Source organism: Chiloscyllium punctatum, chromosome 2 (assembly GCF_047496795.1).
Source record: "Chiloscyllium punctatum isolate Juve2018m chromosome 2, sChiPun1.3, whole genome shotgun sequence".
NCBI classification, from domain to species: Eukaryota; Metazoa; Chordata; class Chondrichthyes; order Orectolobiformes; family Hemiscylliidae; genus Chiloscyllium; species Chiloscyllium punctatum.
Window position 1 is genome coordinate 60,328,212 of NC_092740.1, and position 18,627 is coordinate 60,346,838.

The following is an 18,627-nucleotide window of genomic DNA, read 5'->3' on the forward strand; positions in this document are numbered from 1 at the left end:
TTAATTGAAGTTGAAACTGGTGATTAGATGAGAAGGATTGGTGTCCCGTGTTCATCTATACCAGATATATATATTCTAATCTACCTGTTTCGAGAGGTTATTAAACACCTCTGGAGTGAGTGGGACTTGAATACAGGCCATCTGGCTCAAAAGGTAGGAACACTACCACTGCACCACAAGCAGAGCTTATAAAGCTGAAAAGGTAATCAGAAACACCAAAAATATCAATAACAAGCAAGGTAATATCCACAGCATCAACATGCAATGGAAGATCAGCTACATAATTAAAAGGAGATGGGAGATATAGAATGTAGGGAAATAGATGGTGACATCTTGAAAATGTCATGTTACACAGCAAGAAGTGCTGGATGTCTTGAAATGCATAAAAGTGGATAAATCCCCAGAACCTGATCAGGTGTACCCCAGAAAATTGTGGGAAGCGAGGGAAGTGATACCTTGCTGAGATATTTGTATCATCAACAGTCAAAGGTGAGGTGCCAGAAGACTGAGGTTGGCTAACGTGGTGTCACTGTTTAAGAAAGGTGGTAAGGACAAGCCAGGGAACTACAGACCAGTGAGTCTGACATCAGTGGTGGGCAAGTTGTTGGAGGGAATCCTGAGGGACAGGATGTACATGTATTTGGAAAGGCAAGGACTGATTAGGGAGAGTCAACATAGCTTTGTGCGTGGGAAACCATGTTTCACAAACTTGATTGAGTTTTTTAAAGAAGTAACAAAGAGGATTGAAGAGGGCAGAGCGGTAGATGTGATCTATATAGACTTCAGTAAGGCGTTTATGGGTACTGCCGATGCTGGAGATTAAGAGTCAAAATTAGAGTGGTGCTGGAAATGCACAGCAGGTCAGGCAGCATCTGAGGAGCAGGAAAATCAATGTTTCAAGCAAAAGATTCCTGATGATGGGCTTTTGCCCAAAATGTCCATTTTCTTGCTCCTCGGATGCTGCCTGACCTGCTGTGCTTTACCAGCACCAATCTAATCTTGACTTCAGTAAGGTGTTTGACAAGGTTCCCCATGGGTGACTTGTTAGCAAGGTTAGAACTCATGGAATACAGAGAGAACTAGCTATTTGGATACAGAACAGGCTCAAAGGTAGAAGATAGAGGGTGGTGGTGTAAGGTTGTTTTTTCAGATTGGAGGTCTGTAACTAGTGGAGTGCCACAAGGATCAGTGCTGGGTCCACTACCTTTCGTCATTTATATAACTGATTTGAATGTGAGCATAAGGGGTATAGTTAGTAAGTTTGCAGATGAGACCAAAATTGCAGGTGTAGTGGACAGCGAAGAAGGTTACCTCAGATTATAACAGGATCTTGATCAGATGGGTTAATGGGCTGAGATTTGGCAGATGGAGTTTAATTTAGATAAATGGGAGGTGCTGCATTTTGGGAAAGCAAATCTTAGCAGGACTTATACACTTAATGGTAAGGTCCTAGGGAGTGTTGCTTAACAAAGAGACTTTGGACTGCAGGTTCATAGCTCCTTGAAAGTGGAGTCACAGGTAGATAGGATAGTGAAGAAGGCGTTTGGTATACTTTCCTTTATTGGTCAGAGTATTGAGTACAGGAGTTGGGAGGTCATGTTGTGGCTGTACAGGACATTGGTTAGGCCACTGTTGGAATATTGTGTGCAATTCTGGTCTCCTTCCTATCAGAAAGATGTTGTGAAACTTGAAAGGGTTCAGAAAAGATTTATAAGGATATTGCCAGGTTTGGAGGATTTGAGCTATCGGGAGAAGTTGAATAGGCTGGGGATGTTTTCCCTGGAGTGTCAGAGGCTGAGGGGTGATCTTATAGAGGTTTATAAAATCATGAGGAGCTGGATATGATAAGTAGACAAAGTCTTTTCCCTGGGGTGGGGGAGTCCAGAGCTGGAGGGCAGAGGTTGAGGGTGAGAGGTGAAAAATATAAAAGAAGCCTAAGGGGCACCTTTTTCACGCGGAGGATGACGCATGTATGGAATGAACTGCAGAGGAAGTGGTGGAAGCTCGTACAATTTCAACATTGCATCTGGTTGGGTATATGAATAGGAAGGACTTGGAGGGATGTCGGTCGGATGTTGGCAGGTAGGACTAGATTGGGTTGGGATATCTGGTCGGCATGGCTGAGTTGGACCGAAGAGTCTGATTCCATGCTGTTCATCTCTATGATCTCTGACTCTAAGTGATAGAACATTAGCAACATCAAACACAGCTCCACAACAACAGAAGCAACATCAACATCATCTGTACAGTGTGCTAACTTAACAATGAAAATAACCAGAGCAAATCCAAGAGATGAAGGCACAACATGGTAATATCTTAGCACTAGTGTATTTTTTTAAGAAAAAGAAACAAGATAGAAAATTGTTCAATGTTTGTAGTTACATGTTCAATTGTAAATGTTGTTTGTAAGATTCCTTAAAACACTCATGGTAAAGTTTTGTAATTACATAAATAAGTACTAATTTTCTTTTAAAGAAAAAGTCATGCTATAAAATATTCCAAAATGTTTTAAGAACTATATTATCATCCAGAGTGCTACCACATCATTCTCGTTGCACTACAGTCTGTGTATCAAAGCAACAATATATCATTTTGTTCAACACAATGAGATGTGATAAGTAAGTTCCAGTATTCATTTCTAAATGTGTGATTATTGTGAACTCTGGAAACCACAAGATGTGACAGTGAAGCACATGATGTTGAACTCACCTCGGACCTAATAAGCCTATCTTCTCCCTCAAGCATGAAGAAAGATAATCTAACCAAGACACTGGAGTGCATTCAGTGCAGAACTGTCAGCACCATTCCAAGCAAAAGCGTATTATGGCCTATTTTTGTTTTGACTAAACAATATTTCAATTGTCATTTTTGCCATATTGCAACAAACAATGAATATATGTTTAATTCATTAGTAAAACGAGTTGCATCATCTTTGGAAAAAAACAACCCTTTTTCTAGATTAACCTTTTAAAATTAATTATCTTTTTTTGTACAGAATTACAACAGCAGTTTTCTCAAGAGCAGTTTTGGGCTTTAATAGGTCACCTGAAGATCAAACTCGCCAAAAAAGATCATGGTCTACAGAGGCTTGTTCTATATAGACAGCCCAATGTGGCTTATAATTGAAAACTATCAACTATGAAAGAAAATGTGCAATGAATCTACTTTAACTGTAGGGCATAAAAATACACTCTCAGACAGATGTCTCAACTCCCTGTGAATGTTTTCGAGTAACCCAGATAATAGCTGTAATATCTCACCTACATTTGGCAATGTTTTAGAGTATTAGAACAGCAAAGCTTTGTTAAATTGCACATAAATCTAAATTCAGGATACTGCAAAATGAAGCAGCTTTTATGATTTCTGAAGAAGAGTCATATTGTTTCACTTGAAACGTTAACTAGGTGTTTTTCTCTCTCTATAGATGCTGCCAAAACAGCGGAGTTTCTCCATTATTCTGTGTTTGTTTCAGATTTTGAGCATCTGCAGTATTTTGCTTTTTTTCAGTATCTGAAGAGTCATAAATAGTGCTGAATATTGTGCACTCATCGGTAAATGTCCCCTGTACTGACTTTATGATGGCTGAAAGGTCTTTGATGAAGTTGCTGAAGATGGTTGAGTCTAGGACACTACCCTGAGGTACTCCTGTCGTGATGTCCACACTTTGAGTTGACTGACCAGCAAGATTCTCAACCATGTTCCTTTCTGCTTGGTATGACTCCAACCAGTAAAGAATTTTCTCCTTAATTCTCACTTCCCAGTCACCATCCATCCAGCTGCCTCACACAACTCATACCCATCTTGCAGACATTATTATGAGACTTAGTCATGGAGAAGAAGCTCAGTCGCTGGTGGCAACAATTGTGCTCCTTGTGCTCGGCTTGGGTGAGGTGGTGAGCTGAACTCCTTTCACCTGGATTCAGCTCCAACAAAAAAAAACAGCTCTGTGTTCTGCAGCTTCCGCAATTACCACATTCCACTCCAGGGCAGCCGTGATGACTCGCAGTAGTAGTGGCGAGCGATCTGACTGGTTCAGCCAGCAAAAGGGCACAGGTCAAAGATGACAGATTCACTGGCTCCATGCACTGATTGACAGAAGCACTGTGCACCAATCAGATGCTAGGAATTGTCGCACACCTCCGCCCTCATGCAATGACATTTACTGACAGTGTCGTGCTCTAACCAGATGCTGGAGTTGCTCCCCTGCCATCCCCATGAGGGGGATGCCTGATGTCAGCAGATAAATGGGCAACACTTCCTGAAATTTTTGTGGCACACTTCTCACCTTGTTGAACAATGGTGAAAACCACTGCTAAACAGTTTTGGCTCTTTGTTTGAAAAAGGGTATAATAGCATTAGAAGCAGCTCATTCAACTCATCCCTGGTATGACGATTTGTCTTATAAAGAAAGAATAAACAGGTTGGGCTTTAACCATTTAGAATTTTCAAAAATAAGAGGAAACATATAGAAATGTACAAGATCCTAAGGGGGACTTGATAGAGTCGATACACGAAAGATGTTTCCTCTTGCTGGAAAGATTAGACATTGTGCACAGTTTTTTAGAATTTGAGTTCGTCCTTTTAAAGCAGAAATTATGGGAAAATTTCACTCTTGGGGTCATTTGTCTGTAGAATTCTCTTCCTCAGGAAACTGTGGAGGCTGTGACATTGAATATACAATACTCCAGGTCAAGCTAGATTTTTGATGGCGGAGGAAATCAAGGGTTATTTGCAGAGGGTGGCATGGGGAAAGTGGAGCAGATCTCAAACAGACCAGCCATGATCTTATTAAATGTTGGCACAGATGGAGAGGGTTAAATAGCCCACTCCTAAGCCTTATGTTTCTATGTCCTAAGCTAAAACTCCCTGTCCTTATGCTTGGAACAGTTTAAAGAGTATCTCCTTTCATGGGCCAATATTTTGGGAACAAAAACTGTATCATTTTTATTCTGTTGTGATCTTGCATTCCTAATGTGACAAACTTACATAAAATTCAATTCACTGTGTGTTTTATAAATACTTTTACACTTTTTCTTGAAGTTGTCACTCTTTAAAATAATTTATCTTAGTTTGGGAAATTTAAAATAAAGTTTTCTTGTCCAATTCAATCAATGTGAACAACAGCTGTTATCGACCTGTGGGAGCAATGGTTCTGCTTGGGGCAAAAAATCTTTCTATAAGATTAAGGTAATCAAAGCTAAAAGCAACAATAACAAAGCTGAGATAATGGCAGGTTACACTTGGAAATAATTGCTAACAGACATTGGCAGGCTACTGGGCACATTCAGGAGATGGACACAAATACAAATACTCATCACAAAGATGATAACTGAAAGATTGAGCCATGGGTTGGGAAAGAAATGAAGATCATTACAATTTTCCAGGAGTCAGTCAGAACAATGAAATCACAGAATAGATGAAAAAGGACAAAAATCAGCAAATCATTGGAACCTTTAAAATTACAAATAAATACAGAGACAATTATCTCTAAAGGGCTTTAGCCCAGTCCCACCAATACTTGCTCAAAATGAGGGTAGGGAGGGAACTCACAGGAGGAAGTGTACACAACTTTAAATACACATTAGTGTCAGGCAAGGGGCTGGGTTACCATCATTTGCAAGTTCTGAGACCCATCAGTGGTACCCACTCCCTTGGTTGCACTTCACATTTACCCTTCTCACCAGTCTCTAACTGACTGGCTGGCAATTCTCTAACATGGGATTCCCTGTCATGGGCAGAAGTCTTACCTTAAAACAGATTGGACTATTCCTGATGCACACTGTATAATCCAGCTTTGTGAATACAGAACTCTTTACTATGCAAAAATGCAGGCCTTCTGGTGAATCCTGGTTTTTGTTCTGAGTCTTTAAAATAAATTTCATACATCGAAAGTAACAATTTTTAAAATCTGGACCTTTCTATTCAACAGGAGGTTCATATCTTGCTCTCTTTCTTCATCATTCAAAGCCGTAAACATTCCTTCTAGGTGAAGCAGTGATTTGCTTATTTCTTTCAACTTAGTATACCATATTCACTATCAAGTTGCTTGCCATTTTAATTCACCTCATTTCTTTCATTCTTGTGTTTCTGTGCTTGGCCAGCTGCACTGTTTCATCAAAGCTTAATGCATGGATCAGGAACAGAAAGTCATCCTCCAATTAGACACTTATGGTCTTCTTGACTTAACAATGAGTTCAACAATTTTAGACCATGAACACTGTTCCCCATTTTGATTGTTTTTCAGTTATGTGTCAGTTTGAATTTTTTTTACATTTTACTTTCACCTGGTGCTGCTAATTAATCTACCATCAATATTCATTCTGGACAAATGCTTTGTCAGCTCAGATAACGATTACCACTCCTTTTACCTTTTGTTTCATCATATCGTTTTAATTTAATCTCACTTGCCCAGGCCTTCCCCCTAGCTCTCCCTCTATCCCTCCCTGCACTCATTCAATGGTTTATATGATATCCCACTTTTACTCTCCTGAGGTTCTGAGGAAGTCATATGTGATTCAAATTTGTAACTTTCTCTCTCCACAGATGCTGCTGAGGTTTTCAGCATTTAAGTTTTTATCTTAGACTTCCAAATTTGCAATATTTTACTATTGTTTTATAATCAGTGAGCAAACTTATTTATTTCTGTTAAGAATCTTAACCTTTTCAGGATGTGATTCCTGATGTTCCGTTGGTTGTGAATTTATTACATTTTTGATTTATCTGTTACAGTTAAAGGGGCTCTGGTTCCAGAAGGAATATTGAGTAAATTTTACTTTTGTATTTACAAACAATATCAAAAGTGAAATGGAAAGAATCTCCATGACACCTATTTGTGTCCATCAAGATGCAAATGATGCATAACTATTCTGGCTATTTTTAAGGCATAACCTTCTATGATCTTTCATGGCTTTATTTGTCACTAGGTTTAAGCATGGTTTTCTGTAGAAACAAAGGCACTAATGGAAAAATAATTCTGCTTCAATTGTAATTTCACGTGTAATCTTGACAGAAAATCTACTAATCCATGTTAATCAATTCAGTAATAATTTAGTTACTGAAATTGTTACAATGTAGAAGATACATTAACTGGTGCAATTAGCTTGTCTGTTACATCTATATTAACTTACAATTACTAGATACCGAACAACAGATTTAAAAAATAGTAATGAGTCAAATGGGCAGGACTGTGGCTCAGCGGTTAGCACTGCTGTCTCACAGTTCCAGGGACTCATGTTCAATTCCATGCTCAGAATACTGTCTGCGTGGAGTTTCCATGTTCTCCCCATGTCTGCATGAGTTTCTTCTGGTTTCCTCCCACAGTCCAACATGTTCAGGCTGGGTGGCTTGGCCATGGGAAATGCAGGGTTACAGGAATGTGGATCTAGGTGAGATGCTCTTAAGAGGGATCAGTGTGGACTTGAGAGGCTAAATAACCTGCTTCCATACCATAGGGATTCTATGAATTACTGTTGTTTCCCTGTGATCGTTCCCAAGAAAGAAATTACATTTATTGTGTCGGCATAATTTAGTTCACTGACTGATAAAAGCTTGTTTAGTCCTGTTTCTTTTGCACATAACCAGCTTCATCTAACCCCTTATGTGCAACTTTAATTTCCTAATATAATTGTAACCAACATGATAAGACAAGCCACACTTCAAATTAATCTATGAAAATATAGAGCAATTTAAATTTTCGCATTAATGCAGGGACAAGGGCAGCTTGGTGTGTTGAAGATGCTAAATATAACTACAGGCAAAATCTATAAAACAAGCGATTAAAAGTTACATTAACAGTCATAAAATTTGATGAACTCTGAGAAAGAAGAAAATCACGCCCTAATAATTTTTCAAAGTGCCAGTGTGGGCGCAGAATAATTTTTGAATAATTAATCAGCCTGCAGGGTTAAATTTTACATTTTCTATTGTTCAAATAATTTAATCTTTGCAATGTATCATAAAGCAAAAGTGCAGAGAGTTATGCTGTGATTATTCAAAGTTCTCTTCTAGGAAGTGTAGTTCAGTGTTGTGAAGGTTATTGGTTGAAGACAGGATCAATTGTGATTAGAAGCAAATTGCATGCTGACCTTAATTGTCCAAATTTATACTTGGGTAAATTATCAGACAACACAATACCTTTCTCAAAATTGGGTATTATCATTTATAACAATTTCATAGATTGGAAGCAAACTTCCTCAGTGATTTGTCACTGTTATTATACTAGTGGCTAAAAACATGCAACAACTTGTAGTAATTACATGAAGGGGAACTTCATCAGTTCATGTTGTTTGCAGTAGTATTTGATGTGAATACGATGTGAAAATAGATAATTTTTTAGAGTGCATCAGTTAGACTTCAGGCTTAAATGAATCATTATAGTTGAATTTGCAGCAGTGGAATGGCGAACAAGTAGAGAAGGTACAATGCCTGGCTGACTTGCTTAACATTCAAATAGTATACCTCACCATTTATTCTTCATGTTTTCGAGAAATATTAGCAGGAAATCACTGAGCAATATAAAATGGCAAAAACAGGATGGGGTCCAGGCATAGAATGAAAGAATTCGATGTTAACGATTTGGTGTTTCTAACACTCCTAGCAGAAATAAAGCTATAAAGATACAGACCATGACTGTGAGCACCACCAGATCTACGCGGTGTCTCACTGGTTCCACCTGTTGGGAGATGGCATTGGCACAGAGTCCCAGTTATCCTCTGTGAGACTATAGACCAATACCTTGAGAAGATAACTAACCACACCAGGACAGGTGAGGTTGCACAGTGAACATTATCCCTATTCTTCCTTGCCTGTTCTGGGTGTCAGCACAATCATGAGATTCTTGTACTACTCTTTTACTTCTAGCTATTCTACTTCTAGTCTTAATTATTTCAATATTTTCTTGACTGGCCTCCCTCATTCTGCCTTTTATAAACCTAAAATCATCCAAACCTTTGCCGCCACTGAGATATGTTTGTCCAACGACCTTGTCTCCGCTGGGACCTTGCTCCCAGTTAAGCAACACCTCAATTTTAAAACTGTCATCCTTGTTTTCAAATTCTTCATTGGTCTCACTACCATATTCTCCTACCATTCCCCAACCTTCTAACCTATCTGTACTACTCCAAATCTGGATGCTCGAGCATACTCCATTTTAGTTGTTCCACCATGGCTGGGTGTGGCCTTATCTATCAAGGCCCGAAGCTTTGAAATTCCTATCCACCTCTTGATCTCACAGACTCAAAGGGCTGAATGTTCTACCTCTGCTCCTATTTTCTATGTTTCTTCTATAAGATGCTTCGTAAAAATTATCTCTTTGATGAAGCTCATGATTATCTGTCCTAGTGTCTCCTCGTGTGGCTTGGCATGAAATTTCTTTATGATAGCCCTCCTGTTAAGTACATTATAACATTCAGGTACATTATTCTATTACTTGTAAAGAACTTAGAACTAAGATGTGACCTATTTAATTGCTGCACTGTAATTATGTGCCACATCGGTCTATCAGACACATTGAGTAATACAAGAAATACACCCAGCATTTTCAGTATAAAATATAATTATTTCTAACTTTATGTGAGCTAAGAGATAAAGCATAGTGGAGTTACCTGTCAGAGACATGGATTGCCCTTTGTTGATGATACCACTTACGTTAAATACTAACCCCCTGTACTTCCATTTTTGGAGCCTTCCTTATCAGGCCTCAGTGAACTCACCCCATCAACCTTATGCCTGTTGATCCATTGTGACTGATTGCCTATGCCTATGCATCCTCTGGTAGTCCTAATGGGGAGCTTCCTGCTCTGACTGGCAGGCAACTAGCAGGGATGGAGTAGATACTGCATCTCAGGACTTCCAGAAATCATGTTGGCAGGGGTATCAACAGTTTTTGCTTCAGAGCTTGGGATCCTAATGCCTGTGAAAAATTCTGCCCATTACTCAGCAGATCAAGCACTGAGTTCTTTCCTGCATGTTGTGTTTTAAATTCATATTTCCAGCATCTGCAGTACTTTGACTTACAAAATATTAAATGTTCTTCGTGTTAAGTTGGGACTGTGGAACATAGGATTCAAGAGTATGATTAGATTATTCAAGCCTATTCTGCTGGTAAATAAGATCATGGCTGATCTGGTTTGTGGTCTCAAACCCACTCTCCTATCTGTCCTCCATTGCTGTTGATTCTCTCGTTATCAAAAATCTATCTAATTCTGCCGTGAATACGTTTAATGACATGATCTCCACTATCTTCTGGGTGGAGAGATTTTTACAGACCAACAGGCCTCCGAGAGAAAAAGAAATTCTTCAAATTTCCATCTTCAACAAATCCCTTAATTCACTGTGTTTCTAGTTCTAGTCTCCCTCCAAGAAAACAGAAGAACTTAAATGAGTTATTGATAATCTAGGAGACTGACTTTGACTTAGTGTTTCATAATCAGATTTAGCCAATGATATTGTGCTTGCCTGTAGGTTCAAATTTCCCTCCAGAACTTGAACATTTATAATCTATGAGACTAAAAATCTGATGCATTGCCTGAAGTTGCTAACGTTTAGATAAGGATTTTTTTTAAGGGTGATTTAAATAATCTTCTGTCACTTTTCATGGTAGAGCAGAAAGTTCTCCATGTGACACAGGTAACATTTGTTTCACACTAAAAATAGAGAAATGAATAACTGATTATTTATCTCAGTTGTTTGGGGACCTCTCTATATGGAAAACTGCTTTGAGTGATAAGAATTCTGAAGCAGTTGATGGCTCTTAAGAGCTTCGGGTGCCTTAAAATGTGAAGGGGGCTACATAAATGCAGATCTAGTTCTTGCATGTTTAAAGCATACAGTACATTGTCAAATGCCCCTCTTCACTGTTGAATTCCTAAATATGGATCAAATACAATTACACAGTGAACTAATAATCCAACCCCTTTGATTCAAGCAAAATGTTAAGATATTTGGCATCAGAAACTGATGCTATAATAATTCTAGAAAATTAACTAGACAGTACATACAGAAATTATGTATTCTTCAGAAAAAATCAGCAAACCTTTAGCAAATTATGTTAAACAAAAGCAATTTCCTAGATGGTTTGGCAGTACAGAAGTAAATCTCTTTATCATTTATTATTCCCTGCTTATTGGGGTAAGAACATATTAGTACTTCTTTTTTCAACACCACTAAAAGGGCAAACATCCATATAATTATGTCTGCTATTTCTAGACACAGAGATTTTCACACTAAAAGACTAAGCCACAGTTAATAAGCACCTCCTTAACAACGTTGTATCAAACAGTAGAATTAATACTTTGAAGAATTGTGTGTGGCATGTTGTAGAAAGCTCAACTTACCCCAGACAAGAAGAATGTATCTTAGAGGAATAAAATAAAGGATGATGGTGCCGGCAAACAGGACAAAAACAGCCAACCAACTCAAGAAAGGAACTGTCCAGTTGAAGGTACTTTAATAGAAATAAGAAATAATTGTTACATAAGAAACAATTGGTTACATACAATGAGTAACTGCAATCAAACATGACATTACTAAAACAACATTGTAAGAATTAAGGTGAGAAAAGACTTAGAAATTTTAGTCCCTCTGGGGCCTGTGGCAGAACTGTTTGGGCAGATAGTGGTGGGCCAATTTACTGTTCCAATATATCCATCAGATGTAGTTCTTCAGTGCATTGGCACATGGAAGTATAACAGATACTTATGATACTTTATTATTTCTTACTTATTATATAGTTTGTTGAGTTATATTTAGGCATACTTAAAAATAAAATGCCTCCAAAGTTTCTAGCAGTATGAAACAATAACAGTCCTGGCAACTGGACATTTGAGAACTTGCACAACAATGTTACAAACATTGTGTCACCTTAAGCAATGAAACTGGAGAAGTGAGAAATAAACAGGAAATACTAAGAAAGAGGATGAATTAAAGAGGATGAATCAATATAATTTTAAACTAAGTGCAGAAAAAGAGATCAAAACTTGGAAAGAAAGACTGGATTACAAGAAAGGAAAAAAAGACAGTAAAGTTAAGATAATCTTAAAATTTTCAACTTGGATGTTTGTAAAACTCTTAAGACAATTCATAATATAATGAAATTCTGAAAATTGTTTGCTTTCTGGACAAGGGAGTCTGAGAGTCCCTAATAACTACTTTGGCTTGAAGGGTAGTTATATTGTTAACTACACACACTTAACTTTCCATGGTGAAAGTAAATAACAATTAATGTGCAAATGTAGTAACTTCATGAAAATCAACAGAAGGTTCAAGGCGAGGTATTATTTTTGTGATACTAACAGTGGAGCAGTACAATTGCCAACAACCAGTGATAATTCATATTGAGTGTATAGGTTGGTATGTGCATTAGCAGCTGCCCATTGTTCAGACAGCATTAAGTTTCAGTAAATTCTGTCAATGAATTTTTGAAAATTTACACTATTATCCACTGTAAGTATTACTGCATAGAAATTTTTTTCATCATCCACAGCAGTTATAATTGCAACATTTTCTCAGATAACCAAATTAAATGGAATGTTGTATCTGCAAAATCTTAAAAATAAACTCTAGAGAAAAGGTATAAACCTTTTTAAAGACATTAAATATTTTAAAGGCTCTGGATAAAGTGGTAGATGAATTTCAAATTGTATGAACTTTTTTTAGAGCAAGTCTATTAAGCTTTAAGCATTTTAAATAAAAATAGACAGCAGTCTAGTTTAGTTAATGTCTTGTTAACAATTATTGAATTGTATCGTATTTATTTTTATATTCTTACCCACATTTCTTTTAAAAACATCTTTACATCAAAGGTAAAGGATAAATTTCTCCTGTTATTTCGAAAGCCAGAAGTCATTTATAGGAAAGATGAATCACAAGAGAACAAGAACTGCAACTCCACAATATAGGGGCTGGAATGGCAACTAATGACAGAACCTGACCATTCATCATCCTCAATTGGTGTTTCCTACCAAACATACAGCCAGCATTCTGCACTTTGCTCGGAAAGAAATATGAGCTCCGTCACAGAAACCTCTAAGTAGTGGGGCAGGACTCACTTCTTTACTCTTTCATAAAGATTGGCAACTTCATCCAGACCATTCTGAACAGCTACACCCACTTCCTGGATGGCTGATAATTTATCCATCAGACCTTTCCTTTCACTTTCCTGAGGGAAGAACAGAAAATAAATTATGTACTTAATTGTATTTGAATGCAACACATTTTATGAATAAAAGACTTTTGTGATCATTCAGACTTTTTATGAAGAAATATATCTTGAAAACTAACATTTTTTGATTGGATATTTGTTTGTGAATTGTGACAGAATATTAGCTACCTTAAAATCAATTGTCAGAGGATAAAACAACATTAATTTCACACAGTCTCAAGCAATAAAATAAGTGGTTTGATTCAGACCTTATGGCTTTAGTTTATATTGAAGTAATAATGGATTCTCACTTTTTTGTGTGCCTTATTAAGGTAGCATCGTCAAGCACCACCTTAACCGACTGAGGTGCAGGTTAATACCTGAGGTATAGACAGCAAATTTAAAATTGTGCAATTCCTCCCATATTGTGATATGCATTTGTTGGGAATCTGGGGAATACTATCCTTAAACTATTTGCATTGAAATGGCATATTCTGGCTATTTTAAAATATGTTTCTTTAAAATTTGACCTTTCCGGACATAACTCCGGAACAGGTATCAGTCTTAAATGCTCCCCTAACAGTCCAAGAAATACTTGATGCAATTAGGCAACTTCAGAGCGGTAAGGCACCGGGCCCAGATGGTTTTCAAGCTGAATTCTATAAAGAATTTACAGGAATATTGGCTGGTCCACTTATGGACATGTATAACTATGCATAAAGTCAGGGCTGTCTCCCGCCTTCACTGAAAGAGGCAAATATTTCTCTTATCCTCAAAAAAGGAAAGGATCCAGAAGATTGTGCGTCATACAGACCAATATCCTTGCTAAATGTAGATTTTAAAATCCTTTCTAAAACATTAGCATTGAGACTAGAAAGGGTACTGCCATATATCATAAAGGAGGATCAGATGGGGTTTATTAAGGGCTGTAGATCATCCAATAATATTAGAAGGGTTTTGAATATGATTCAAGCCTGCCATCAGAGAAAGATACCAGGAGTAGAAGTCTCATTAGATTCGGAAAAGGCATTTGATAGGGTTGAATGGTCATATTTGTTTTACACATTGGAAAGGTTTGGCGTTGGACAGGTGTTTACCTAATGGGTCTCAACATTGTCTAGTGATCCCAAAGCAGTTGTGGTTACCAATGGATTAGGTTTGGATAGCTTCAGTGTGGGTAGGGGCTGCCGTCAGGGATGTCCTCTCGCGCCATTGTTATTTGCACTAATAATTGAACCACTAGCAGAAGCTATACAGGCTGATCCTAATATAACGGCCCCGAGGATTGTTACAGGTAAACATAAAATTACCCTTTATGCAGATGATGTTCTTTATTCCTCAGTAATCCTCTGATGTCTGTACCTCGCTTAATCCAAGTTATTAATACATTTCGCGCATTCTCAGGCTATAAAATTAATTTCTCAAAATCGGAGGCTATGCCAATGGGTGGCCTTGCTATGATACCCCACTTTCCCTTTCGGTGGTCCCTGGAGGGTTTCTTATGTTTAGGCATTTTTATTACCCCAGTATTTGGTCAGTTGTATAAGGCTAACTTTGTTCAATTACTGGAAAGGATAAGGCAGGTCCTCCAGCGATGGGGAGACCTTCCAATTTCCTGGCTGGGTAGAATAGCACTAATTAAAATGAATGTCCTGCCCCGTCTTCTATATCCTATGAGAATGCTTCCGGTGATGCTGCCGAGGCTGGCTCTACGTAAATTATATGGCTGGCTGGGTTCCTTCAGCTGGAATCATGGAGGCTGAAGAAGCTACAGCTTCTCATTAAGCTGAAGAAGCTACAGTTTCCACAGGCAAGGGGAGGATTGGACTTCCCAGATTTTAGGAAATATCAGTTAAGTTCCCTATTAAGTTACATAGCTGATTGGGTCTTGCCCGATCCACAATCAATCTGGCTGGACATCGAGGCTTCTCAAGTAAAATGCCCACTTATTAACCTTTTATTTTCAGACAAGAGGAAAATCATTACAGATCACTGTAAAAACCCTATAATACTAAACACAATTAAAGCTTGGAATATAATGCAGCAAAATGAGGGTAATTCACATAAAACATCCCCCTATGCGCCGATAGTGGGAGCTTGGGGATTCCAACCGGGGTTTACAGATGCCACTTTTAAACTCTGGAGATCCAGGGGTATCTCATGTCTCGGGGACCTATTTAAAGATGGGGTCCTGATGTCTTTTGAACAGCTGCGTCAGAAATTCGGATTATCTAATGGAGACCTCTATCGATCCTTCCAAATTCGAGACTATATACAGAAGAAGACTACGTTATTAGATGGTCTTTATAAATCAGATAGAGAATGTAGAGTACTATGGCCAATGGGGGTATCTTCCGTCAGTACTATTTATCATTTATTACATGATGAAGTATCGGGAGATATGGACAGTCTGCTTAAAACATGGGATCAGGATTTGGGACTAGAAATCTCTATAGAAATATGGAATGACATTTGGGAAAACACCAGAAGAATCACCATCTGTAACAAAACCCAGGCTATCCAGCTGAAGATACTTCATAGGGCCCATATAGCACCGGATCAATTGGCAAAATTTAAGGCAGGAGCATCTCCAATGTGTCCCAAATGTAAAATAGAGGTGGGCACTCTTGTACATTGCCTATGGACCTGTCATAAGATCCGTAGATACTGGACTAAAGTAGCAAGTACCCTGACAGAAATTTTAGGAACGGAAATTAAAGTGGACCCCGTATCTCTCCTTTTTGGCTTTTCAAACTTTCCCTCCCTGGACATATATGGGAAGAGACTATTTTCTATTCTCTCTTTCTGTGCAAGGAAAAATATTTTGGTAAACTGGGTGGCTGAGGGCCCCCCTGGACTTTCAAATTCGCACAGACTAATCATGGAATGTATTCCCCTTGACTTCCTTACAAATATGGTGCACCAAAAGACCGAATTATTTTATAAAATATGGCAGCCCTTCTTGAATTATATGAATACAGATATTTCGGCTATCCTAACAAGGGCTTTTATTTAATTGAGATTGCGAACCTGGCTGGTCCGGGGCCCCTTGGGAGAGGAATCCCGCACGAATACGGGTTTTGTTACATTTGATGTTAATACATTCCGAGCATGTATCTCACTACCTAATTTCTGTGTTATCCGTTGTTTTTTTTTCTTTCTCTTATTTGAATAATGTAAGAAACTTAATTATACACTCTGGTTAGTTGTAGGTTAGATTAGTAGTTAGTTGAACTTTGTTTTTCTCGGTATTTTTCTTTTGTTAAATTTTGGTTATTATTTATTTAAGATTTAATTGTATATCAATGTTTGCACTTGAGAGTTTTGTTTATTTTTGTAAACTTGTAAAAATGTTAAATCTCTAATAAAAATATCTATAAAAAAAGTTTCTTTAATCAACATGAAGAAAATATGTGATAGTTTGTCTTATCCATATAACAAAATTACTTAAAATTCACAGCATTCCTCTCGTATTCCCCCTCATTCACAGAGAACTATTTCCATTTCACAGGGACACAATATTCTTTTTACTTCAGCAATTGTGATAGACTCTGGGTTTGATGAAGACAGTTAAGTTCCCATTATGTGATGATTTAAATGTTTCTTTGCCTCACCACCAAAAGTGAGTTCACATTTTGATAATGTGCACACAACTGCAATAACATAATCAAATATACTCTTCCAATACTGTTGCCCCTTTTTCACCGATTCCTTCAGGTGTGAATCGAAGGTTAACTCACATTGCCTCATTAGATTTGCAGGCAAAGTTTCCCCATGATCTTCAGCATTTTCATGATGTTGAATTCCAACAGGGTTTTTACAGTCATTAAAACCATCATTAGCTGATGCTGTTGATGGTGTTGAGAAGAGTTTGTAGACAAATTAGTAAGCACAAACAGTGTAGCAGAGTATGCCAACTAAAACTAATTGCATTTTTAATTATTAACTTTTCAATGAATGAAATAAAATCTTTGAACAATATCTAATTTGACCATTCCAATGTTCACCCTCTGAGGAACCTTTCTGATTAAAATATCATCCTTCATCAAGATCACTGGACTTTATATATCAATAGTCTTCAGGTGGGATTTTCAGGCTATGTAGCATTTGCAATCACATCTGTATTGTCTGTCCCAATGGCTGTTCATGGTGGCTACTGGCTTGCTTGATTGTCTGAAGTAGAAGCCACCTCCTTTATTACAGGGAAATAAAACTTCCAACTTTTGGTAATTGTTATAGCTGCCCTTCAAAGTCCTGCTTCATTTTTTCTCTTGAGATTCACTTTTTAACACTTAGCTAGCGGTAAGGACCTTCTTCATTCAATAAACGTTCTTATTCAGAGTCCATGTACAAAAACAAACTGATTTTTTTTGCAAATAGTGCTATATATTTACAATGGACTTTATGGGGATATGAACAATGGTGATAGAAAATCAAACCACAGAGAGTCCATCAGAAATAGAAACTACATGATTCTCTGTGGTCATTAGCTCTCCCATGAGATGTTCCACAATGTTTCATTGAAGTAGGTGGAGGAAGCTCTCTCAACACCCACACGATGTAATGTTAAAGAGCAGAGGACCTGTTTGGGATATGCTTCAGACGGTGGCCTCTGGAATTTTGCAGGGGCATCAATCATCAATATGACACATAGAGCAGCTCAGGGCTCTAATAACAAGCAGCTTAGTTAGAATAATATGAGGGCTGAGCTGCTCTTAAAACCATCACCCTCATCTCTAACTTCCATAGACCTGGAGCTGGCTGCTGGGCTGCAGCAGCCGTTCACTCCAGCAACACCTGTGCCACCAGTTCTAAGGTCCTGTTAAGTGAAGGCAGCTAAGAGAGTTCGCAGCTCTGAATGTCAAGGTCAAGGTTCAACTGCATGGCTATACCCAGATAGATCGTGGCAGAAGGTAAGTGGAAAGGCATAGGTACCTGGCAAAATGTGGTGTTTATCAGTCTTCCCACAGTTTTATTGTAGGCTGATTGTGCCAAAATGCTGTCATTTCCATGACAGAATTTTGCAAAGTTTATCAGTCTTTACTTTGTAGATTGTGCACCTTCATTACAGTTTGAATAGGCAGCATCAATAATTAGAGTGTCCCATGGACAGCCCCAGTAGAGGCCATCTCTTCCAATGTCAGCAACATTTATTTGTTTTTTTAAAATTTATTGATTCATGGGAAGTGCATGTTGCTGGCCAGCATATATTGCCATCTCTAATTGCTCGGAGGACAGCCAAGAGACAGCCCCAATGCTGAGAGACTGGAGTCACATGTAGGCCAAACCAGGTAAGAATTGCAGTTACCTTTCCTAAAAGACATTAGTGAACCAAGCAGGTTTTTCCAACAATTGAGAATGATTTCATGGTCATCATCTGCCAACTGCTGTGGTCGGATTCAAACTCAGGTCCCCAGATCATTACCTGGGATCTCTGGATTAATAGTTTAGTGATAATACCTGTAGGCTATCACCTCCCTGGTATTTAG

The 18,627-nt window shown here is 38.1% G+C and overlaps 1 protein-coding gene across 4 annotated transcripts in view; it reads right to left on the reverse strand.

The window, feature by feature from the left end:
- mctp1a (multiple C2 domains, transmembrane 1a) overlaps positions 1-18,627 on the reverse strand; it is a 631,196-nt gene that overhangs the window by 15,518 nt on the left and 597,051 nt on the right. For all 4 annotated transcript variants that reach the window (XM_072583109.1, XM_072583115.1, XM_072583100.1 and 1 more), the window contains 2 exons: positions 13,047-13,156; positions 11,334-11,443 (listed from right to left, as the gene is read on the reverse strand). In XM_072583109.1, coding sequence (XP_072439210.1) covers positions 11,334-11,443; positions 13,047-13,156 — 220 coding nt within the window. The remainder of the gene's footprint in view (positions 1-11,333; positions 11,444-13,046; positions 13,157-18,627) is intronic.